This window comes from Bos grunniens, chromosome 18 (genome assembly GCF_055505025.1).
Source record: "Bos grunniens cultivar Pamir isolate PY7600 chromosome 18, Bosgru_T2T1.0, whole genome shotgun sequence".
Lineage (NCBI taxonomy): Eukaryota > Metazoa > Chordata > Mammalia > Artiodactyla > Bovidae > Bos > Bos grunniens.
This window is the reverse complement of record NC_141182.1, coordinates 13,959,884-13,980,820: the sequence shown is the minus strand read 5'-3', so window position 1 is coordinate 13,980,820 and position 20,937 is coordinate 13,959,884. Positions and strand designations below refer to the sequence as shown.

General features: G+C 50.1%; 1 protein-coding gene across 7 annotated transcripts in view; it reads right to left on the bottom strand.

The window, feature by feature from the left end:
* ZC3H18 (zinc finger CCCH-type containing 18) overlaps positions 1 to 20,700 on the bottom strand; it is a 42,919-nt gene extending 22,219 nt beyond the window's left edge. For 4 of the 7 annotated variants that reach the window (XM_086350290.1, XM_086350292.1, XM_086350296.1 and 1 more), the window contains exons 1-4: positions 20,415 to 20,700; positions 13,722 to 14,296; positions 7,611 to 7,695; positions 6,853 to 6,921 (exon numbers count right to left, since the gene is read on the bottom strand). In XM_086350290.1, the coding sequence (XP_086206416.1) occupies positions 6,853 to 6,921; positions 7,611 to 7,695; positions 13,722 to 14,282 (715 nt within the window). In that variant the 5' untranslated portion in view covers positions 14,283 to 14,296; positions 20,415 to 20,700. Of the gene's footprint in view, positions 1 to 6,852; positions 6,922 to 7,610; positions 7,696 to 13,721; positions 14,297 to 15,318; positions 15,389 to 20,414 lie in introns of all 7 variants that reach the window. The other 3 variants (XM_086350293.1, XM_086350294.1, XM_086350291.1) reach the window with 2 other exon arrangements.
* Between the last annotated feature and the right edge of the window lie 237 nt (positions 20,701 to 20,937).

Sequence of the window (20,937 nt, the reverse complement as noted above, 5' to 3'; positions counted from 1 at the left end):
CCTGGACAGTCTGGGCCGCCCTGCGAGCAGCACCTTAGGGCTCACACAGGACCCTGCCCCCACAGTCACCATGAGAGCAGCTCATCTCCCCTAAACAGAGACACCCAGAGCATCCCGGTAATCGGGGTGGCCCTGCCTCGGGTTTCACAGCTCAGGACATACACACCCGAAGGTGCACAGACAGGGTTGTGATTCTGACTCAAGAGAGCCCCATACTGAAACAGAAATCATCGAGAAGTATGAGAGCGATCAGAATTCTGCCAGTTTATGCCAGGGTGATCTTTACCAGCTCTGTACATCTGCATTTCTCCTAACAAGCCACTGCAGGCTATTTCTGGTACTTAAAAAAATGGGTTAGAGAGAGAACACATAGACAACTATAATAAATGCGGTGTTTATACTTTACAACAAAGAACTAAAAGGGTTGACTTTTAGCATTATTCAGCAACAGAACACTAAGATTCAGGAAAACCACTTAACTTTTCAGGACAGAGAAGACTACATTTTAAATTTAATTAGTGAGTGAATGGTTTTTTTTAATTTAATTTTTTGAATAGGTAATATGTGCACAGGCTTAAAAAATAAATATGGCATATAATATCTAAGTGGTTTTAGAAAACATTTTCATTGGTTAGCACGTAGTTAAACTGTAAGCCATCTTTTAATATATATTCACTCCTAAACAAAATATTTCATTTGAATATTTCTGTCAAAAAAGTTTTTCCTTATATCATGTAAATTTAAGAGAAATAATCATTTGATATTTAAGGAAACACTAAATTTTACCTTTTAAACATTATGAGCATTTCAATTTGTATTAAAACCAACATAATAACATATGGCTCCAAATTAAATAAGGAATAAAGTATGCTTAAAAAAAATTGCTTCTCTGGGAATGCAAAAATAACCAACTAAGTTTATAATTTCTAAAAGTGTTTGAGAGATCACATGCAAGACAGAGACTGGGAAACACTACAGGGGCTTCAAAACCCCAGAGACTCAGACAGTTTTAAATAAAAAAGAATATGCAGTCATACATCTAAATAAAGAATTCCAAAATATCCACTTATTCATCGCCTGACTCTCATAAACTCCCATCACAGTTCACACTGCTCATGCAGTTAAAAAGTAACAAAAAAATTGCAAGCACATAAAAATATTAACAAAATAAACCACAGCATTTCTATAATATTTAAAATCTAAAATAATCTAATATATGGGTGGGGGTAAATGAGTATGTCATTCTTTGTTCTTTTTGTATTTGAATTTTCAAAACAAAACAAAAACATCACCCCTGACCTACTAACAAAAAAGCTCTTTGGTTCCTCAGGTTTTAAGGGCAGGGAGGAGGAGCCGGTGAATGAGCAGAGAGAGGAGTTGAGACTGCCTGTGTCTGGGCCCAGGGCCTCCAAAGAGACGGAGGAGGCTGCTCCAGGAAGTGTGGGCGGTCTACATACATGCAAGGGCAGGCGTCCCGCGCCTGCAGGCAGGAAGAGTGGCAAGAACAGTGCAATCCCACCAGCCTTTTGAAAAGTGAATTTTCAATTATGCAGAAAGAAGTCTATAAGGATACACCCCAACTGTATCAGGATAACTGTTTTGACTCTCTGTCAGCACACATTACTTTCATAATTTAAGAAAGCAATTTGTTTGGGAAAAAAATTCTCCAGGAAATGGAAGCAAAAATAGATTTACAGGTTTAAAAACTCTCTTCTGCTTCTAAATGAAATTTTACTACCAGAAAATTTATGTGGATTGTGAATGTATGATGAAACAGGATTACAGTTCGGTAAGGGATCTGCACAGACAGGGACAGGAGCCCAAAGGGAACAAGCAGAGGACTTGGCTACAATCCAAGTGGTGCCGCCAAAGGTAAAAAAAAAAAAGGACACAGTGTAGTGGTGGGTGGGAGGGTCACAGGAATACATGTCAACAAAGGTGCCTGTCAGACACACACACACACACACACACACACACACACACACACAGCCTGCCTCAGTCTTAGCAGACACCAAAGACCCAAACACAGATGACAGAAAGCACGCCCCACACAGCAGACCCAGGAGCCCCTGTCGGTCAGAAACACCACCAGACCTTAAAAGTTCTGACTGCTAGTCTGACCAGAGGGCAGTGAGGTGCCTCTGCGGGCATTTCTAACCAGCATGGCACCACACCTGTGGTGCCTCCCACAACAGCGGAGATGATTTTACACTCTCCCTCTGGCTTCCACACAAAATGCTTTCTTCACACTAGAATTTTAAACAAAGACTTTCTTGTTTATAAACAAGACTTATTTAGATATTCCTCGGTCCCATTTCCTGTTAATTTGAACAACTCAGAATAACTAATAAAAATAGGGATTGTCAAAATAAGTTTAAAGTGCTTCATGGTTTTTTAAAAAAATACTTCTTGAAAACAGAATATATAAAAATCTAATAAGGAAAAACCCAAGTTCTACAAATGTTTCCTCTAAAAGGCATAAAACTCAGTGAACACAAACTTAATGTAAGAACCCAGAAGTCAGTGCGCCCCTCTTCACAGAACTGTGACAAAGACAGACAACCAGGTCATCTGTGCTGAGCTGCTTCGACTTCTTCAGGAATAGTCATTATTCATTATGGTAGTTGAAAGAATAAAAATAGTTTCTGGGCTGCTTCTTTATAAATGACAGACTTGAAAACAGTGGTTTGTGTAACTTTTCGGTTTCAGGATCCCTAAGAGTCTCCATAATGATTTTATTTATTGATATTAAAACTGAGAAAATTTGAAGACATAAAATATAACCTATGTAATTTATGTTAACAATATTTGTTAACATAAAGGTTTTATCAACATATTTTGAGGAAACTTAGCCTGTTCTGGGGGTGGCTCAGGGGAAGAGTTGCAGCCGCTGGGAGACCCTGAGGCCTCTCCAGACTCTGCATGCCCTCTGAGGCTTTGGCCAGGAACTCCCCCACCCCTGCCACTGAACTTCTCTGACTCCTGGGGGGCTCCATCTTGAACTGTGAATGGCTTTCTACCCAGGTATGACTTTGTGACATCACACAACAGTCGCTTGGAAAAGTCATCAAATCCTGCAAAGCTGTCAAGTTTCCTAACGCTGATTTTTCACTTGAGAGCCTGACCTTATCAGCAGCCACTGTCCTGGCCTTCTCAGTGTCCTGGAGGCAACAGGACTGGGCTCATGGCCACACCTGGCAAGCCCTCCCTGGAGGCACCCCTCAAGCTTCAGGGGCAGCGAAGGAGCTCTGTGAGTGCTTGCAGTTTTGTTAGAAAAGCAAAAAGACACACACTGAGGGGTTGTGGTGGCGCGAAGGAAATATTCTACACCTGGACTTTGGTGCTGGCTGCACAACTTGCTAAACTAATAAGAACCATTCAACTGGACACTTAAAGTAGATGGATTTTATGGCACGGCAATTATACCTCAATAAAGTTATTTACGAAAAGACCTAACCTCAAACTAATCACGGACGCTGTTTCACAGCATGTGCAGCACATGGCCCCTACCGAGTGGTGCACTCAGTCTCACTGAGGCTCTGACTTCAGGGGCCCCTAGGTCGCAAGAACATACCTGGAGACCTCCTGCCTTAAACACCAGAGGATACAGGGGTTAAAAAATGGGCAGTAAGCACTTCTCCAAAGAAGATTCACAAATGGCCAAAAAGCACTTGAAGAGATGCTCCACATCACTTATGAGAGAAATGCAAATCAGAACCCAGGGGAGACACCTCACCACACCCATGATGACACTCACTATTGCAAAACCAGAAAATGGGCGTCAACAAGGAGAGAGCTTAAACCCCAGGCGACGTGGTGGGATGTGAAACAGTATAGCCACGTGGACAACAGTAGGGCAGTTTCTAAAACTTTCAAGACCTAACTACCACACAACCAGGCCATCCCACTTCTGGGGGTATACTCAAAAGACTGGAGACGAAGGTGTCAAAAAGACGTCTGCACACCCATGTTCCAGCAGCATTATCACAACAGGTCCAACAAGGAAGCAACCGAGGTGCCCACTGACGGGCGCTGGGCTAGCACAACGTGATCCACCCCCACCATGGACTGTTACTCCATCTTGACGCTGCTACAGCACGGTGAACCCTGAGGACACTGTGCTGAGTGAAATGGGCCCATCACAAAAGGACGAGACTGTACTTCTGTTAGGCACACGGGGTACTCAACTTCACGGGGACAAGGTGGGCAGAGGCCGAGGGCCGGGAGCTTGTGTCTAGTGCAGACAGTTGCAGGTTCCCATAATGAAAGGAGCTCTGGAGGCCCATGGTGGTGATGGCCACAGTGAAGGCCAATGAAATGGACACTTAAAAACAGGTAAGATGGTAAATTTTATGTTGCGTTTTTTACCACAATTTTATCAAGAGGAAGAAAGTGGGGGTGGGGGTGGGGGTGGGGGCAGGAAGAAGCAGACACAGGAGGCCTGGTCTGCAGAACAGGCTGGGTGCTACTGACAGCCAAGTAATCAGAGACCCAGGAGAAGGACAATTGACAGAAAACGCTATTTATGCCTTTGTGGACATAACTTCATGTTTTCATGACTCAATCTAAGTAGGTAAGAGGTGAAAATATACCATAAACAAAGTACGGGTACTTTAAAATGTTTCAACTTGTATTCCTAAGTACACTGTTGTTCTCACTGGTTACAAATATCAATGTGTCCATTTGGGCAACTTCTGCTTCTGCTAAGTCGTTTCAGTCATGTCCGACTCCGTGCGACCCCATAGACGGCAGCCCACCAGGCTCCCCCGTCCCTGGGATTCTCCAGGCAAGAACACTGGAGCGGGTTGCCATTTCCTTCTCCAATGCATGAAAGTGAAAAGTGAAAGTGAAGTCGCTCAGTCGTGTCCGACTCTTAGCGACCCCGTGGACTGCAGCCCACCAGGCTCCTCTGTCCATGGGATTTTCCAGGCAAGAGTACTGGAGTGGGGTGCCATTGGGCAACTTAACAATCTGCAGATCACAACCTGTAATAGAAATATACCTAACAAACATTGTTTAAGTATTTTCAAATTAAGATATAATTCGCATACTATAAAATACTTCTATTTTAAGGGCACCATTCAGTGGGTTTTAGTATGTTCACAAAGTTGTGCAACCATTGCTACTACATAATTCTAGGACATTCCACCTCCCAAAGTGAAACCCTGTACTTAGTGGCTGCCCCTCTCGCTCTGGCCTGGACAGTAACCAGCCCATTTTCTGTCTCTATGGATCTGTCCACCCTGGACAGTTCCCATAAGTGGAATCATACAATATGGGCTGTTAGTGACCAGCAGTGTCCTCGGGTGCAACCATACTGCTTTTATTATTCCCTGGTATGGAAGGACCACATCCTGTTTATCCCTTCACGAGCTGATGGGCATTGGAGCTGTTTCTACTTTCTGCCTGTTGTGACTATGCTGCTATGAACATTTGTGTACAAGTCTCCGTGTGGCTCAGGACACACCTAGGAGGGGAGTGGCTGGCTCAGACGCAGCCCTCTCCATCACACACTCTGAGCAAGCTGTGCCCAGGGTATAAGGTTCTGTTTCTCCACATCCTCACCAGACACAGCAAACTTTATTTTACAGTGACTCTTGCTATTGGAGAGAACCGAAACGCATTCATCTCAACTTATAATCTTTTAAACTGCATACAAGCAAAAACGTTTACACTCACAATTTCTCCTAAGGAAAGGCAAGAGATATGTCTCAAAACATCCAAAGAAGTATCTATCACATTATTCTATAGAATGTATAGAATATTTGGGGAAGGGTCACTATAAATTAAAAAGTATATTTCTGAAACAAGTTACTGAATGTGGCCAATTAAACTGCAAAAAACACTGCTTACCAGTAGCTTCTGACTTCTCTACCAAGAAAGGCCTGACACTTTGTGTGGGAGGTGTCACTCCCTGAAACCCCACCCGGGCACTCAGTGGGATCTGAGGCCCCTCCCCTGCTGTGCTATGACCCACCCCCGCCCGCAGACGTCCTTGGAGAGGGCACCCCCTCCAGCACACTGCGATACTCCTCTGGGTACGGCCACCAGCTTCGCTTTGTAGTGTGTGTGCTTCTGGAGCTAAATTCTGGCAAGTCCTTCAGCAGTGAGACACCAAGCACCTGACCAGAGCTTCTGTGCCCTCAAAGGTGGATGCTGCAGCCTCCTGCTCTGCTGCCACGGGGCCTCTGGCAGGTCCTGGCCGTGGCCAGACTTCTAACCACAAGGTCTGTGCACAGTGCTATCTGGAAATGATCGCAGCACATGTGTGTGCATGCGTGTGTGTTAGGCTCCACGGGCTCCATTGATTTACTCCAGAAATTCCAGAGACAGACTGAACTCTCTATGGCAAGAAAGTCTTTGGCTTAAGTTTACGTTTTCTGAAACACTGACACTTCAAATACCACAGGCTTTGAGAAGCTGTAAGCATTTACTTTCTAAAAGGTGCTGCACATTCATCTGCATCCTTAGGGTGGCTGTGCTCCCATCCAGGGAATGGCGCACATGGCTGCACAGAGGGGCCACCCCACAGCAGCAACGAGCAGCACAGAAACAGCACAGCCAAGAGGACGCGCTGACCAGGGCCCCGAGCGCTCCCAGGCGCTTGCATCCTTGGTCACCTTGGTATGAGGGAAGGGCTCGTTAGAGGCCACCGCAGGACGGGGCTCCACCGCCGCCCCCCACCCCGCCCCGCCCCCCGTGCAGGTGCACGCGGCCCCTGGGAGCCTGCCCTCGGAGCCTCCCCCTACCCCTGGCGTCATGGCAGGATTCTGGATCCAGAAGAAAGGAGTCTGGCCTCCGGAGCAGGGGGACTGTGCGGTACTAGAGAGATGAATATCATATATTTTGTACCTTTAACCTGGCCTCTGAATGGTATGGAATTTGATATTGGTGGAGGAGTGGACAATGGTGTCACAACATCTGGAAAAGAAGTACAGGAAGCTCTCGTGAACGTTAGGCTGCACAGGTAGGCTGGGTCAGTGCGCGAGGTGTCTAGGGTCACAGCAAGCCTGGGCAGAAGACCTTCCTCCGGTGCAAGGGGCCGCTCCATCACAGACATGCCGGACGGCGCTGTGCCGGAGCAGCCCCGACACACGCATCCTGGGCTTGAGAGCCCCTTGTCACACCTTCTCTGTCACAGCCACTCAACTCACTCCGTCCGCTTTGCAGGAGCGAGGGGCCTTGCTGACTTCAGAGGCCGACCCTTCTACAGGCTCCATTCCAGCCTCTGACACCTGGTAACAAGCGGGAACTCTCCTTGCAGAGTTGGGAAATGTCACAGCTGGCGGCTGGGGCACGTGGCCTTAGAAAAAGGACCACTCAGACGAGGAGTGATGCTGTCTACAGTGGAGACACGGGTCTGTGCTGGGCGGATGGGCTGGAGCCCAGGGTGAAACAAGCAGGCTGGCTGCCCTCCGAGCAAGGCACAAGAGTGACCAGGAAAGGCCCACGGCTGAGAGCGAGGCTCTGCCACTGCTACCACCAGAGACGGTCACCGCGGCCCCGAGAACAGCCCTGCCCAGGCTCAGGGCTGAACCACCACCTCTGTCCCGGGAATGGCCGAGGTCACACGAATGGGCCACACAGAGGCCCCTCACGCAGACAATTACCTTTCATGAAGAATCGGCAGGTGGGACGAGGCCTCACCTTCCTGTCACTGGGGTCCTTCACCTCACCCTCCTCCAGATCATCGTCCTGAAACAGAGACAGTGTCATCAAGACAAAGAAAGTGTCATCTTGACAAACAAGACAGACTCATCTGAATGAGGTGACGAGGCGGGAGGGACACCTACCAATGCACACGGCACTCCCTAAACCAGAAAGGGTATGGCCACGCGACTCACGTGGCCACGTTCATACACACTTCCAAACCTGAGACTCCTCCTCATCGGGCGATGGGGATGATCAAAGCTCACCCACAGACTGCCACGTCACAGCGAACACCAAGAAACAACGTTCTGTGATGTATGTGACGTGCGACACAGGCCAGGCTGTCATCACAGTTCTCTTAATTAGCAATTCTGGGCAGGAAATGGCCACACTTCAGGTTTTTAATATTTTTTACACTTAAAATTTATAGGACAAAATATTTTGTGTCATTTAAACTAGGCACTTTCTCTAATTTACAAGTCTAGGGCTGAGGAGGAGGTAATTTAGGCGACTCAGGTCAGCAAGCAGATCCGCTTCAGCTTAGACCTGGGCCTTCTCTTTCTGTTCTGGCCCAGAGTTCCTAACCTTGGTTTTACAATGCAGGAGGGTTTCAAGACCACAGTCGGGGTGGGTCTCTCCTCCAGGAATTTCAGAGAGCAACTTGGACCACTGCTCTGCACTCTCCCCAGCCCCCAACCTGTGCCCCTGAGCTGAAACCCCAGCCCAGGATGGCCCCTAACCCGAACAGGGATCCAGCGCCCTGTTGATGTAGTTAAGATGCTAAGTCCAGGATAGAGCCCCTCCTGGTCCACAGGCCCCAGACCATTCCAGAGCGCCCTCGTGTGGTCAACACAAGGGAACCACAAGCAGGGCAGAGGCCTGGGAGACCCTCCTCTCATCTGGAGCACTGCCCTCGTCCAAATGACTGCCCGTCCCACTCAGCTTAGGGACTGCTTCTGGATGGGCACCCACACCCGTGACCCCTCCGCACACTCCCCACAGCTCTGTGACCGCGGTGAGTCTGGCCTGACCATGTTCTCGCCTCTCCTCCCCGGCGGGTAACACACAGCCTGAGTCAGAGGCCCCACAGCCCCCAACCCCGGACACAGCCCCAGCTGCCGAGGCTGCTGATCAGATGGCGCCATTCGCTTTTCTTTGCTGTTGCTCCAAGCGCAGCATCGGACTCACCATAAACACTTTTCATTGAGTGAAGAAACACTGGAGACAAACCCTGGACTTAAGGTGACTTATTCCAAAGCTTAAATATTTGTGTAATTTCTGCCTTAAAAACACCAAGTTATTAAGAAGTATTTTGTAAAAAAAAAAAGAACAGATGCCTGAGAGCTCTCTCTCTTAAGAGAACCAGCAGAATGATTTCTTTTAGAGAAAGTAACAAGTTTTTTTAAAGGTCCTGAGAATTTATTCACCTAATAACTGAAAGTTTGTACCCTGTGATCAACATCACCCCCTGGTCCCCCCACCCCCGTCTCCCAGCCCTGTCCTCCTTCCTGCTTTCCTCAGGCATGGGTCCTACACTACCACCTCATGTGCTGTCACGGGTCATACAGATGCTCACATCGGAGCTGAGAGCGGATTCTGTTTGTTCTCATCAGAAAAACAAAACTCTTTTGAGAGGTCAGAACTCATTCAACTCTTCTGTTTTGTTTGGAAATCAATGCACAGGAATTGAAATGATGAGCACAGAGCAACTGCTTTTAAAAAACCAAGATTCACAGCCTGTGCACTCGATCAGGTTAGAGATCTGTTTCTGCAGAGATGTTACTCTCAATATTCACAAGAGCAATCAGGAGCCAGCTGCCCAGCTCAGCCACTTCTCAGACGCCAGACGAAAGTATCAATAAATCACCCAGCAGGAGAATATTCTCAATCATCAACTAACCATTCATTTAGCACAATGGCCTTTCGAGTGACGAACACAAGGAGTTCTGAGATCTTATAAAGGGTTTCAAGCTAATACAACTCAAGAAGGATGTCTCTAAAGCCAGCGCCCCAGTGCTCCCAGCACCAGGTCAGGGCTGTAACTGGCAGGAATTCCAGTGGGTAGCCCCTGATCCCATGACCTAGAGCAGAGCCAGCAGAGAGCAGGTGTCCCAAGAAGCAAACTGGTGGGTCTATAAACAGCTAAAAGGGCACCAACAACTAACTTAGGGAGCTTGCGCCAGGCCCCTCTACAGTTTACAAATCTGGGGAGAACAAGGTAACTCCTTGGGTTGAGTATGCATGGGGCACAGGGCATGAGGTGGCGTGGGTTCTCCTCCTGCTACCATGACCGTGGACTTGGCCCCCCAGCCCCAGCCCTGCCCTCCTCCCCACCCTTCCAGCATCCAGAGCTCCCACCCAGGCCTTAGGGGACACACGTGGTGGGTGATCAGCATCGTGACAAGAAAATCCCCTCAGAGGCAACACGTCAAATGTGAGCAAGGGGAGCACAGGTGACTTCTACCTTCTCCTTTGTGTGGGTTATTTTCCTTAAAACAAAACAAAACCACAAAGCCGGGGTATGACCTCAACAACAAAAAGAACTCATTTCCAACCCAGCACCTCCCCGGCCACAGCAGATAAGGAAGCAGATGCAGGCACGTGCCCCAGGGCACAGGCCCAGGGGCCAGCGGGCCAACCAGGGACTCCTTGAGCCCACAGTTCTGCACCTGTATAGTGAGGTAGCAGTTCAGGTCTATAATCCTGCATGCACACCCTTCGGGGCCAGAGACGATGTTCTGGTCTCCAATCGGTGATGGGATGTGGAGCAGCACCTGTGAGGGGACCCAGGACCTGTGCACGAAGCAATAAACACAAACCACAAACAGGTTCCAGCATGTTGGGTGCTGGCTGGAGCGTAGCCTTCCTACCCAAGAGCTTCTGGGCTGCTGGGCTAAGCAAGCACAGTGGTCCAGCCCCCATTAGCCAAGCAGAGGGAGGCGGCAGGCCTGACTGAATCCCTTGGGGCCAGGCCTCCGCGGCTGCTTCTCCGCCTCCCACCAGAGGGCAGTGCTGCGAATGCCCCAGATTCCTAAGCCCCTAAATCCTTTGGTAGAACATACTATATGTCCAGATGTGAAAGGAGCAGGCAGAAGTGAACATGAGAAAAGACAAAGCCCATATGCAAAGAAAAGGCTTCCAAGGTGTGTTCATCCCTGGCTGGGCCAAGAGCCATCACTTCTGCCTGAGGATCTGTGTGGACAGTCCACTCGGGGTGCGGGCCCTGTCCCGCCGTCTCTGAGCAGCCACCCTACCAGTGCAACAGTCACTGACCAGAGCAGGAAGGGAACAGAATACTCCGCCCCTTCCCAAGTGGATGGCATGCTCCAGGTGCCAAAGTTTTGTTAACCAGATGACATGCGAGACATAAAAACAGAATCAAGTCACAAAGCAGAGGAGACGATGGAAGGGCCAAAGATGGAAGGCCTGGAGTCTGCAAAGGCTCCTTTGAGGGAGGAGGCTCCGTGCAGGACCACACAAGGCACACACGGCCCCTCGCGCCATCCAGCTGTCTGAGCTGCCAGCACAGGTGAGACCGCTGACTAAGTCAAGTTCACCCATGCTTCAGCTGTCCCTTGGCGGGGACCCTCGGCCCCCTCCACAAATAAGCTAGATGCTATAAATAGCTGGCCCACAATCCTGTTTGCAAAATCCCCTCCCACTGCAGCAGGGAAGTGGCACTTCCAGAAGGACACTGGTATCTGAAGGTAGCTCACCAAAGCACGTACAAGTCACTCAAGGCCTGACTTATAAACCACGTGGTTCAAACAAAAGAATGTCAAAGGTTCATTGTACAAACTGATGTCACTACCAAGGAAACCACCAAGAAAGTGGAAAAGCTGGGGAGAGGGAGCCTACTCCCGCCAAACCAACTGACCTGTCCCAGTGACCCAAAGCCTACAAAGCAAAAAAGCAGGTCAGTGTACCCCAACAGAGAAAAGTACTTCTCAGTTAAAAGAAGGGTAAATCACTTGTGTTCTCGGAGGTGAGGGTGCTAAAGAGCAACAGGAACACACACAGTGATGACCCAGTCAGTTCAGACTATGGAATCACAGCAAAGGCACCAAGCCTGACACAACAGTCAGGGGCAGAGCCTATAGAAAGGGCGTAACATCTAAGCAAGTGATCAAAGAATGGGGAGGAGCCTGGAATGCAGGCAGCTGGGCACGACTGAACCAGAGGGGCTCCCATGAAGGCCCGAGTCTCCATTCGTAGCACCCAGCCCTGTCCAGGCCTGCCTGTCTGGAGGGGCGACAAGCTCTGCTCTGCCTGGTCACACCCCCACGTGTCACAATGAGCCCAGCACACTGCAGGGCCCATGGGGGTGCCTGTGGACGGACACGCCACCCTGTGGCTGAATGAAGCTGGGCCTGGGGCCAGCGGGGCTCTGGGGCCCTCTTTAGAGGCCAGGCAGGTACAAGCCAAACCAAACAACCATCTAGGGTCAAGTGGGCAAGAAAGTCAACCTGGATGTTTACCTCTCATGTTGTTTCTGAAGAAACCAGCTATCTCCAAACAACAGGTGTTTTCCTGGGCCAGCTCAGGTCAACGCCATGTCCTAGGCCACCACATCTAACTCAGTGCAGTGGGAGAGCCCCCAGGACCTGTGGGGAGATATCTGACCGCATGCGAGCATGGAAAGGCTGAGAAGCCAATGAACTTCCCCTACGCACTATTCACAGCTTAAGCAAGAAGAGCTTGCACCTCGTCCATTCTTAACGGGGGAGGACTGCCCAGACCTGCCGGCCGCACGTCCCGTCACCAGGAGCCCCACGTCCTAGGGCCAGGACGCTGACTCAGCTTTTCTTTTTGTAAACTGAGAGACCAAACTCAAGGGCAACCTCCATCAATGATTTTGTCTTCTGCCCCAAATGTCGTCCAAACTGATTAACTGGAGTCTCGTGGCATCTCTTTCTCCTCTGGCAACCCTCTGGTTGAGAATTTTCCAAACTGCAAGGGAAGCACAGCTGGCAGAACCTAAGAAGGCTCACAGACAATGTCCCGACAGCAGCCTTGTAAGTAAGTATAACACTGACAAGCAGTGCCTACTGGCTTAGGAGACCACCTGCTACGCTTAGTTGTGAGAAGACAAAAGATCTAAAATTCTAAGCTTGTAACTACACACATGAGCTTGTAATACCCCACAAAGTTCTGTTCTCGTGAAGTTCGAGAAGCAGTACCAGGCACAACCATGGCCCCAAGACGCGGCATATGTACTAGCTGCCGGAGAAGCCAGCATGTCAGGCAAATCCAGCTCCCATACTTAACCAACAACCCCCTCCCTCTGCAATCCAGAGCATTTCTGGGAGCTATTCCTCACGCCTCTCCCCTCAGTGCCTCTCCCACGAGCAGAACCTCCTTCCTGGGATAGTAAAACTCCAGGTCCTGTCAATCTGCTCTGTCCCTCTCTCCCCTCCTTTAGTAAAAGCATTTCTCAGCAGGACTTCAGGTTCTTCCCTCCCCAGAATTCAACCTCTTAAAAGATGGTGATGGAAGTTCTTGCATCAGGATTATCTGTCATAAAAGCCCAACTGCCCACAACTAAGACGATTATTACCAGATACCTTCTCCTTAACCTGAAAGGCCAGATTAATATAAATAAAGTTACAAGAATGTGATGGTCAAAAGTCAAAGTGCTCTGACACACAATCCCATTTTCTGCAGTCCTGAGGAGACACTTCCAAGGAAGCTTGGTCTAGCGGAGACCCTCAGCAGAGGACAAAGAGAAAAATGGCCAAAATAATAGACAAAACTGGAAGGAAGTTTCCTCAGTCTCAAGAATGTAACAGGAATTGAAATCCACAATGGTTCTAGTTGAACACTAACTCAAATAGTACTTAAAGACACACACACACACACACAAAAGGCAGAAAATGCTTTAAAAAAAAAATCCCGTTTTAACACGATCCAACGAACAGCACCAGACAGATGAGTGAGGGTCTGTGGAACTTCTGCCAGCTGCCGACTCCAGGCCAGGCTCGTCTCCGTGCCTTCAGTGCCTCACCACCAGGGCAAGGGCCCCAGCGCCAGCCCCCCGACCCCTCCTCAGGGCGCCCACCGCGCCTACTCACATCGATCTCCCCGTCGTCGATCTCCCCGTCGTCATCCTCTTTCCTCTTCTCCTTGGCAGCTTCCGGGGGCTCCTTGTCTTCCACGGTGCGGACCCCCACCTTCCCCTCCTCCCCAGGAGCCCCCTCTCCGCGCTCCTCGTCATCCTCGGGCCCGGCCTTCTCAGCATCGTCCTCCTGCGCACCAGGGGCTGGCTCCTCGGGTACCTCCTCATCGTAATCTAGCTCATGCTCATCCAGGTCCCTGGTGACTGACGAGGCCTCGTCCCTCAGGTCGCTGGCACAGTCCCCCTCGGCTCGAGGGGGGCTGGCTGGGCCCCTGCTCAGCTCCTGAGCCTCAGAGTCCCGGTCGTCCTCGTCGGAGCGACTCTCCTCGTCCTCCTGGCTCAGTCCTGGGGCCACGCTCTCCTCATCCTCCAAGTCGGAAGCCCTCCCACCCGCCGCGTCCAGATCCTGCTCAGACCCGCTTTCCCTCAGAATGTCATCATCCGAGAGCCCCTGCTGCTCTTCTTCTTCGTCCTCCGGAGAGCGAGGGTCCCGGTCAGGGCTCTCGGCCACATCCATCAGTACCCACGGTTCTGCAAAAGAAAGAGAACACACTCAGAGCATCCAGCAGAAGGGCCAGTCAGTCTCGTGCGGGTCTCCTGGCCCCAGGAGGGCTCCTGATCTGCAGGAGGGCTAGGACCTGTGGTTGCCCGGCTCCTCCACATCCCAGACTGCGCTCCGCAGACCAGCGGCACCAGGCACCACAGCCCAGGCCTCCATGGGGCCAGGCCAGGCTCGCTGAGCCCCACACTGGGAGCCACCAGGTGGCAAGAGCCCCAGCATGCCCCCCTCCTCCCAGGACAACCCAAGCTTATCAGACAGTAAGCAGGAAGATGGGCACCACAAGCGATAGCTTTTTGGGCTCTTAAAGTAATTTCTTTTGAAATTCAAGAGGATGTGCATTAGGAACAAGGTGGCAACACAGAAGGCAGCATGCCTGACCACTGTGTGGAGCCCCCAGAGTCTGGAACACAAACCCGACTGCCTCGGACAGTCCCCGGGATGCAGGCTGTCTCTGCTCCTGTATGCGTCTCTCCAGGCCTAGCCCTGACTGCCAAGTCACAATCACTGGGGGTGATCCTTAAACCACAGGTCCTTCTGGAGCCACCAAGGGACGCCAGAAGGCTTCCATGCACCCTGATTCTCAAGAAGTACCTTTCCAGGATGGGCATGCTGCAGGAAACAACTCTGGCAGAAAACCATATGTGTTTCAGTAGTTTCAAATATAAAAACACTGATTGTCATCCTAAAAGATTTCTTTTCTATTTTTACTATCTAGATTTAATTATAAACTGACTACTTCCTGGTTTTCCCAGCCTAATGTGCAAAGACAGAAAATTGTCCCATTTGTTCTAAACGCAGGCTGCATAAGCTGGAGTGAGAGAGAGTGTGTGTGTGCGTGTGCGTGTGTGTCCATGTGTGTGTGTGTGAAATCAACACCAAATAGCCAACCAACACCACACAGCCTATAAGCAAACACTGACCATCCACCAGGCTGGGGGTCACCATCAAGCTGGTGTGAAAGAGCAGGAACAGTGAAAGGTTTAATATTCACCTGAGTCTTCAAGACTTTTTATTTAAAACAATGTATGCCACAGTCATGTTACATGGTACCTTGATGAAACCTGAAAACACACATACCCATATTTGTATAATTATTTATGCATTTATATACAACCAAAATTTTAAAATATATCTTTTAAATGTACACCTTCAAAAGAAGAACGTGCGTTTAAAGATGCACATATCAAGAACTGGTATCTGAACCCAGAGTTAAAAAAATTTTTTTTGCTGATAACGGAAATTATTAAAATTCAGCAAACATAAGGACAAATCACTTAAAAGTTCATCACTTTATAAACAGTCAGCAGTGAAAGGAATTTACAAACCAATCCATTCAAAGTCACTTAAAAGTAGACAGCTTGCAAAATGATTCCCTTTGCGGCCTTCTAACGACACTGTCCAGAGGTAGGCCAATTGAAGGAATTATTAATATTAAAAAGTCAGTCCTAAAGTGCTGTATTTTGCTGCCTCTCTGCACAGGGGAGAGCCTGTCACCACAGGCAGACCAGGGCGACTGGCAAGGTGAGAAAGCTACCAAGACAGGGCCCACATCCTCGCCTCCTTCAGACACAGCATTGGACATACGGCAACCAGTTGGAGGCCAGTGGCAAACCAGCAGCCTCCCGCCCCACCTTCGCTGATGGTATCAATGAAATGTATGAGATTTTCCTTGGTGTACAATGTCCTATGCCTACCCTAGCATAGCTTTTACTACACTGTGCGTAAGAAACCTCTCCATAGAGAGGCAGGGACTCACTCCCCAGTTGCTCAGGCTGGCCCCCGGGACCCTGAGGCAGGCAGTCACATACAACTGGTCACTAAGCCTCAGACAAATTCCGATTGTCACATCGTACAGTCTAACGGTAACCTCGGGAACCAAGTTGAGTGAACTCCGGGAGTTGGTGATGGACAGGGAGGCCTGGCGTGCTGCGATTCATGGGGTCGCAGAGTCGGACACGACTGAACGACTGAACTGAACTGAACCAAAATTAAATGTCCTCTTAAACTAGCTTAAAATCCACATAACTGCTACTTGAGCCTTGCCGCATACTATCCTGTTCACTCCTGGCACTAAGGCTGCTTGCGAGTAACATGATAACAGACCATTCCTGGGGCCCAGGTGCCAAAAGGTTCTATTGTCATGATTAGGTCCAACCAAATTGCTCTGTGCATTTTGACAAACTTGGATTTAAATCCTAGGCTAAGAAATGGAAGAAAAAGAGCCCCTAGCTTCAAATATACAAACTCAAGCAAGTGGACCGTGTCTTTCCGGGACATGGGGATCAGTGTGGGCTTCTGAGTCAGAACCCGAATCCCTGCTCCACTGCCTCCCAGCCTTAGGGTCCTGCACGAATTACGTAAACTTGCCAGACTCTAGTTTCTTTATCTGAAATATGGGGAAACAGCACCCACTCTAGAAGTCACTGCAGCAGTGAGATGAGACAAAGCTGATGGCTTCCAACACCCGTGTCCAACACTCCCCATGAGACTGCCCAAGGGCCAGTCACCCAACACATATCACAGAACGGACTCAGCACGATCACGTCTTCACAACAACTCTGCAGCAAAATCAACAGCCACCCTACCTGCGGTGAGACTACTACTCTGCCAGGCACTGGATCTAGTCCCTCACGTCGACCCTTCAGACAAACAATGCTACCCCTCACAGAGAAGGAAACCGAGGTCACCTGGCCACTGAGTGCAGTCCAAGCTGGAGTCTCTACTCTGCTGCTCAGTCCTGGAGCCGGCCCGATGCAGAACATGAGCTCCTGCTACCTGCCCTGGGACTAACTGCCACACATCACCATTGTTCTATAGGAAAACGGGACCTGAGCGCCAAATGACTCTACAAATTCTGTTCTGGAATACAGCCCTCACATCAACCGGGGACTTCCACTGACCCAGGAGATTTGTCTGCTGTTCTCTTCTCCCTTCTCAAGTTTTGTGCTGATCCATCTAGCTTCCTGTCCGAGCCCTTCTAGAACCCAAAAGACAGCTTTTTACAGAGATGGAAAAGTTACTATATGGTCTATACAGACTATTAGGTAAAAAATAGTGATAATCATATGGAAATCGAACCTGTGACACCACTTATTTTAAATGTGTCTCAAGTTTGAAACTTAGGCACTTAAATCTAAAGGTAAACTTAACAAAAAAATCCCCCAAAGGTGCACACTTGTATACCAACACCACAGGAAACGCTGCCTCAAACTAAAATCCCAAGGCTGCTGGATGGTGTGTGGAAAGAAGTCCTCGCAGAGCCTGAATGAGCCCCCCAGTTTGTATTATGGAAATCACTTCACCCTCTTCCCCAAGCACAGAGCTATCTTCCCTCCTCTCAAGGGCTGTTTTTAGCAAAAGGCCCTTTGTGCACCTGCTTCAATCCAGGTGGACAAGTGCTGTCACGGATGGCTTTGAGAATCTGAGGAAGGGGATGGCTCCTCTCCCTAGAAAAACCTAGACATAAGCAATTTATCTCCCATTTCTGGGAGTTCAAAACCTCCCTAGACTGAGAACTACTGCCCTGAGTATGTTGTGCAGTATTCTATCAGGTACCCACACTCACCATGCTATACTGCCATTATCATTTGCAAAGTCTGTTGGGGAGACATCCCCCCATGAAGGGTGTGAGTGGAAGGACTCAGACTCTCCTGGGTCCTCTGAACTCAGCAAATGGCTACCACACAACTTACTGTCTGAACCTGGGGCATTGCTGACAACTCCCACAGGCACGAGTCACAGCCTTCCTAGGCATACGAGGACACAGTCACCCGTAGGTGGCCCTGACACTCTCCTGGGGAAAGGAGACCCACTTTTTCTCTCCCTGTGGAATCTCCTGGGATTTTACAATCTGAGGCTACATCCAGGCGAACAGCTTGCAGAGGAAAACATACCAAAGAACTGACTTGCTTATCAGAAGCACCCTGAGTGACACCTTGTTGGGCAGGAGGGAAGTACTGCTGGGGGTCAGAATGCAGTTTGTGTTCCAGGCCAACTCTGGGAGAGTTAACTGGTTCTATGGGCATCAGTGTCCTATTCCGAGATTAATTCAATTTGGCAATAATCTGAGTAAGTGCTATGTGTCAGGAGTCAGGAAAACATGTGGTCTACTGAGTGTACATAGTGAAACACAGGGTCCTCTGGGCACGTCTTCACAACTCCCAGGCTCACAACTCTTACTTAGCGTGTTCTTCTCAGACAATCACCCTATCGTCGGGCATTCTTGGCAAAATTTATAACTTTTTAGGCCTTTGATCCATGAGATAGTGAAACTGCTTGGAAAAGAGAATAACAGTGTCCATCATTGTGTCTCCACAGCGTAGTACACTGGCAGACGGAGACTGATAGATGCTTGTCAAATAAATCACAAAGTCTCCTTGGGTTGTAAATTACCTGTTGCATGCCAGAAACAAACTTGAAATTAGTGTCTACTTTTTAGAAGACTATTCTGGAACGGAGACACAGAGTGGTGCTGCCTCATTTTCCAGCGGTCGTTCTGGAAGGCTGCATCCTGACTCCAAGGGCACTGCTAAAGTACAGAACATTTGGGAACTTTTCTTTCCCAGAGAACTTTAGAACATGCAGAACAATCCCCGGGCACTCTCAGTGGCAGCAAATCTTCTCTCTCTCAAGGTGGGTCAGCAGGAAGCCATTCAAAGCCTGGTGTGGTTAAGTGAGGTGAGTTCCCAAGCCAGGTAAGATGATTTTGGGTCAAACATGTGGTGTGACTGTTGAACAAGACTGATTTTTCTCCTATGGCTTGCATATTTACTACCAAAACAGGACTTCTAAAGAGATTCTGGCAAAAGAGTACCAATGAAATACAAGTCTAACTTTTCAGGACAACAATTTTTAATAGAGCTGTCCCTATCTGAATGCCCAAGTTCTGGTACATTTGGTTAAAATTCATGTTCGTAACTTCATGGATTTACAACATCCAAAGGAAGGATGTCAAGACTGGTGATAGACATCATCCCCAAACAGACTAAGCTTGAATCAAACGACTTCTCAGGGAGGAAGCACTCACCTTGAGATGATCTGTGAAAAAGGAAAACACCTCCTTTGCTCTCTGGAATGGTTTCACAAAGCTACCTTACCCACCAAAAACTGGAGAGAATTCTAGCCTCCAGGACACTTGTGACTGGTTTCCAGAGCTGGGTGGGTTCCACACTTGTCCTCAGACTGTAACATCATCAGGCAACGATGCCCCTGCCTGGGAAGCAGGAATTGGCCTGGGTCCAGCTTCACCCTGAGAATCCCAACCTCTGCTCTGGGACAGGACCACTTCACAGGCAACACGAAGGAGAAAGGATGAAAGCCACTGCTATGCCCCCAAACGCACTCTTCTTCCATTCTCCCCAAATGGATCTTAAGACTGACCTGCTCTCACAGATGTAGAGCTGAACAGCTCATATAAAGTGATCAACCACTCTATCCGGCAAACTCAGCTGTCATAAAGTATTCAGGAAAACTTAAGTTTTAGCAGGAGTAAAACTGGAAGTTTTTAAGTCAGGTTCTCCCAGCAATGACCCGGCATCCAATGGGTTTTTAACCAAAGGGGCACAGGGAAGTTTATTCCAAAGAGTGGCGTGCGTCCTGGGGCACAGCCAATAGATGCAACCTGTGCCGCCTGGGAAGTCGAGGGAGCAAGTTCCAGGAGGATCCAGAGAGCTCAACGCTCCCAAACAGCCCATCCTCAGTCCGGAGGGCGAACTTGCGTGCCTCCTTCCGCACCCCCATCTTTGTGGGCGGAAAGCAGTGCCACGCGAATGTCCCGGAAGAGAAATGACAGCTTCGGGAGACCAACCCCACGACGGAGTGCGGAGGCAGCCGCCAGGCGCTCGAGCTTAGGGGGATTCAGGACCCCCGGCCAGCTCGCCCGGACCGAACCTGGATCGTGCCTAGCTCAGCGTCCTCTTCCCGGGGCCCGAGAGTCACGCTTCGGCCAGGGGCAGCCTGGAGTGCTCCCCGGAGGCAGAGGCGGCGAGGCTCCGGGCCTCGGCTCAGTACCTCCGCCACGCTCCTTGCCCGGCCGCCTCGGCCTCCTTCTCCCGCCGGCCAGGCCTCCCAGCCACCACCACCACTTACCTCAGCTCGAGGGCAAAGAGGGGGCCACGGCTTCGCAGGGGTCGGGACGGCGCGGAGAACGCGTCTCTCGGCCCTTCCGCTGCTCACAGGCTCCGGCTTCAGGCGCGACGCGGGCGGAACAAACGGGCTCCACTAGCCGCGGGGGCCGGCCATTGTGCGACGTCATCAGGCCGCGACGGTTATCTGCGGGCCGGCGGGCTTCCCTCGCTCGCCACGCCCCCCACCTGCTTCCTTCCGGCCTCCGCGCCCCCGCCCCCGCGCGGCCCCGCCCCCTCAGGGCGCGCCCGCCCGAACCAGTCACGGCGCAGGCGCGGCCGGGGCCCCGCCCCTGGGGCAGGTCTCAGAGCGCGCGTACCGCCCGTCGAGGTGCAAGGAAGGGTGTCCGCGGCGCGTAGTCACGTGAAGTGCTGGCGCATGTTCCCCCCGAGCGGTTTGCTGTTCCCGCTGGACCCGACGAGGCATAGGTGGGTCCTGCGACGTCCCGGCTCAGAGCTTACCTTCTCCAGTCCTGCTGAAGAGCCCC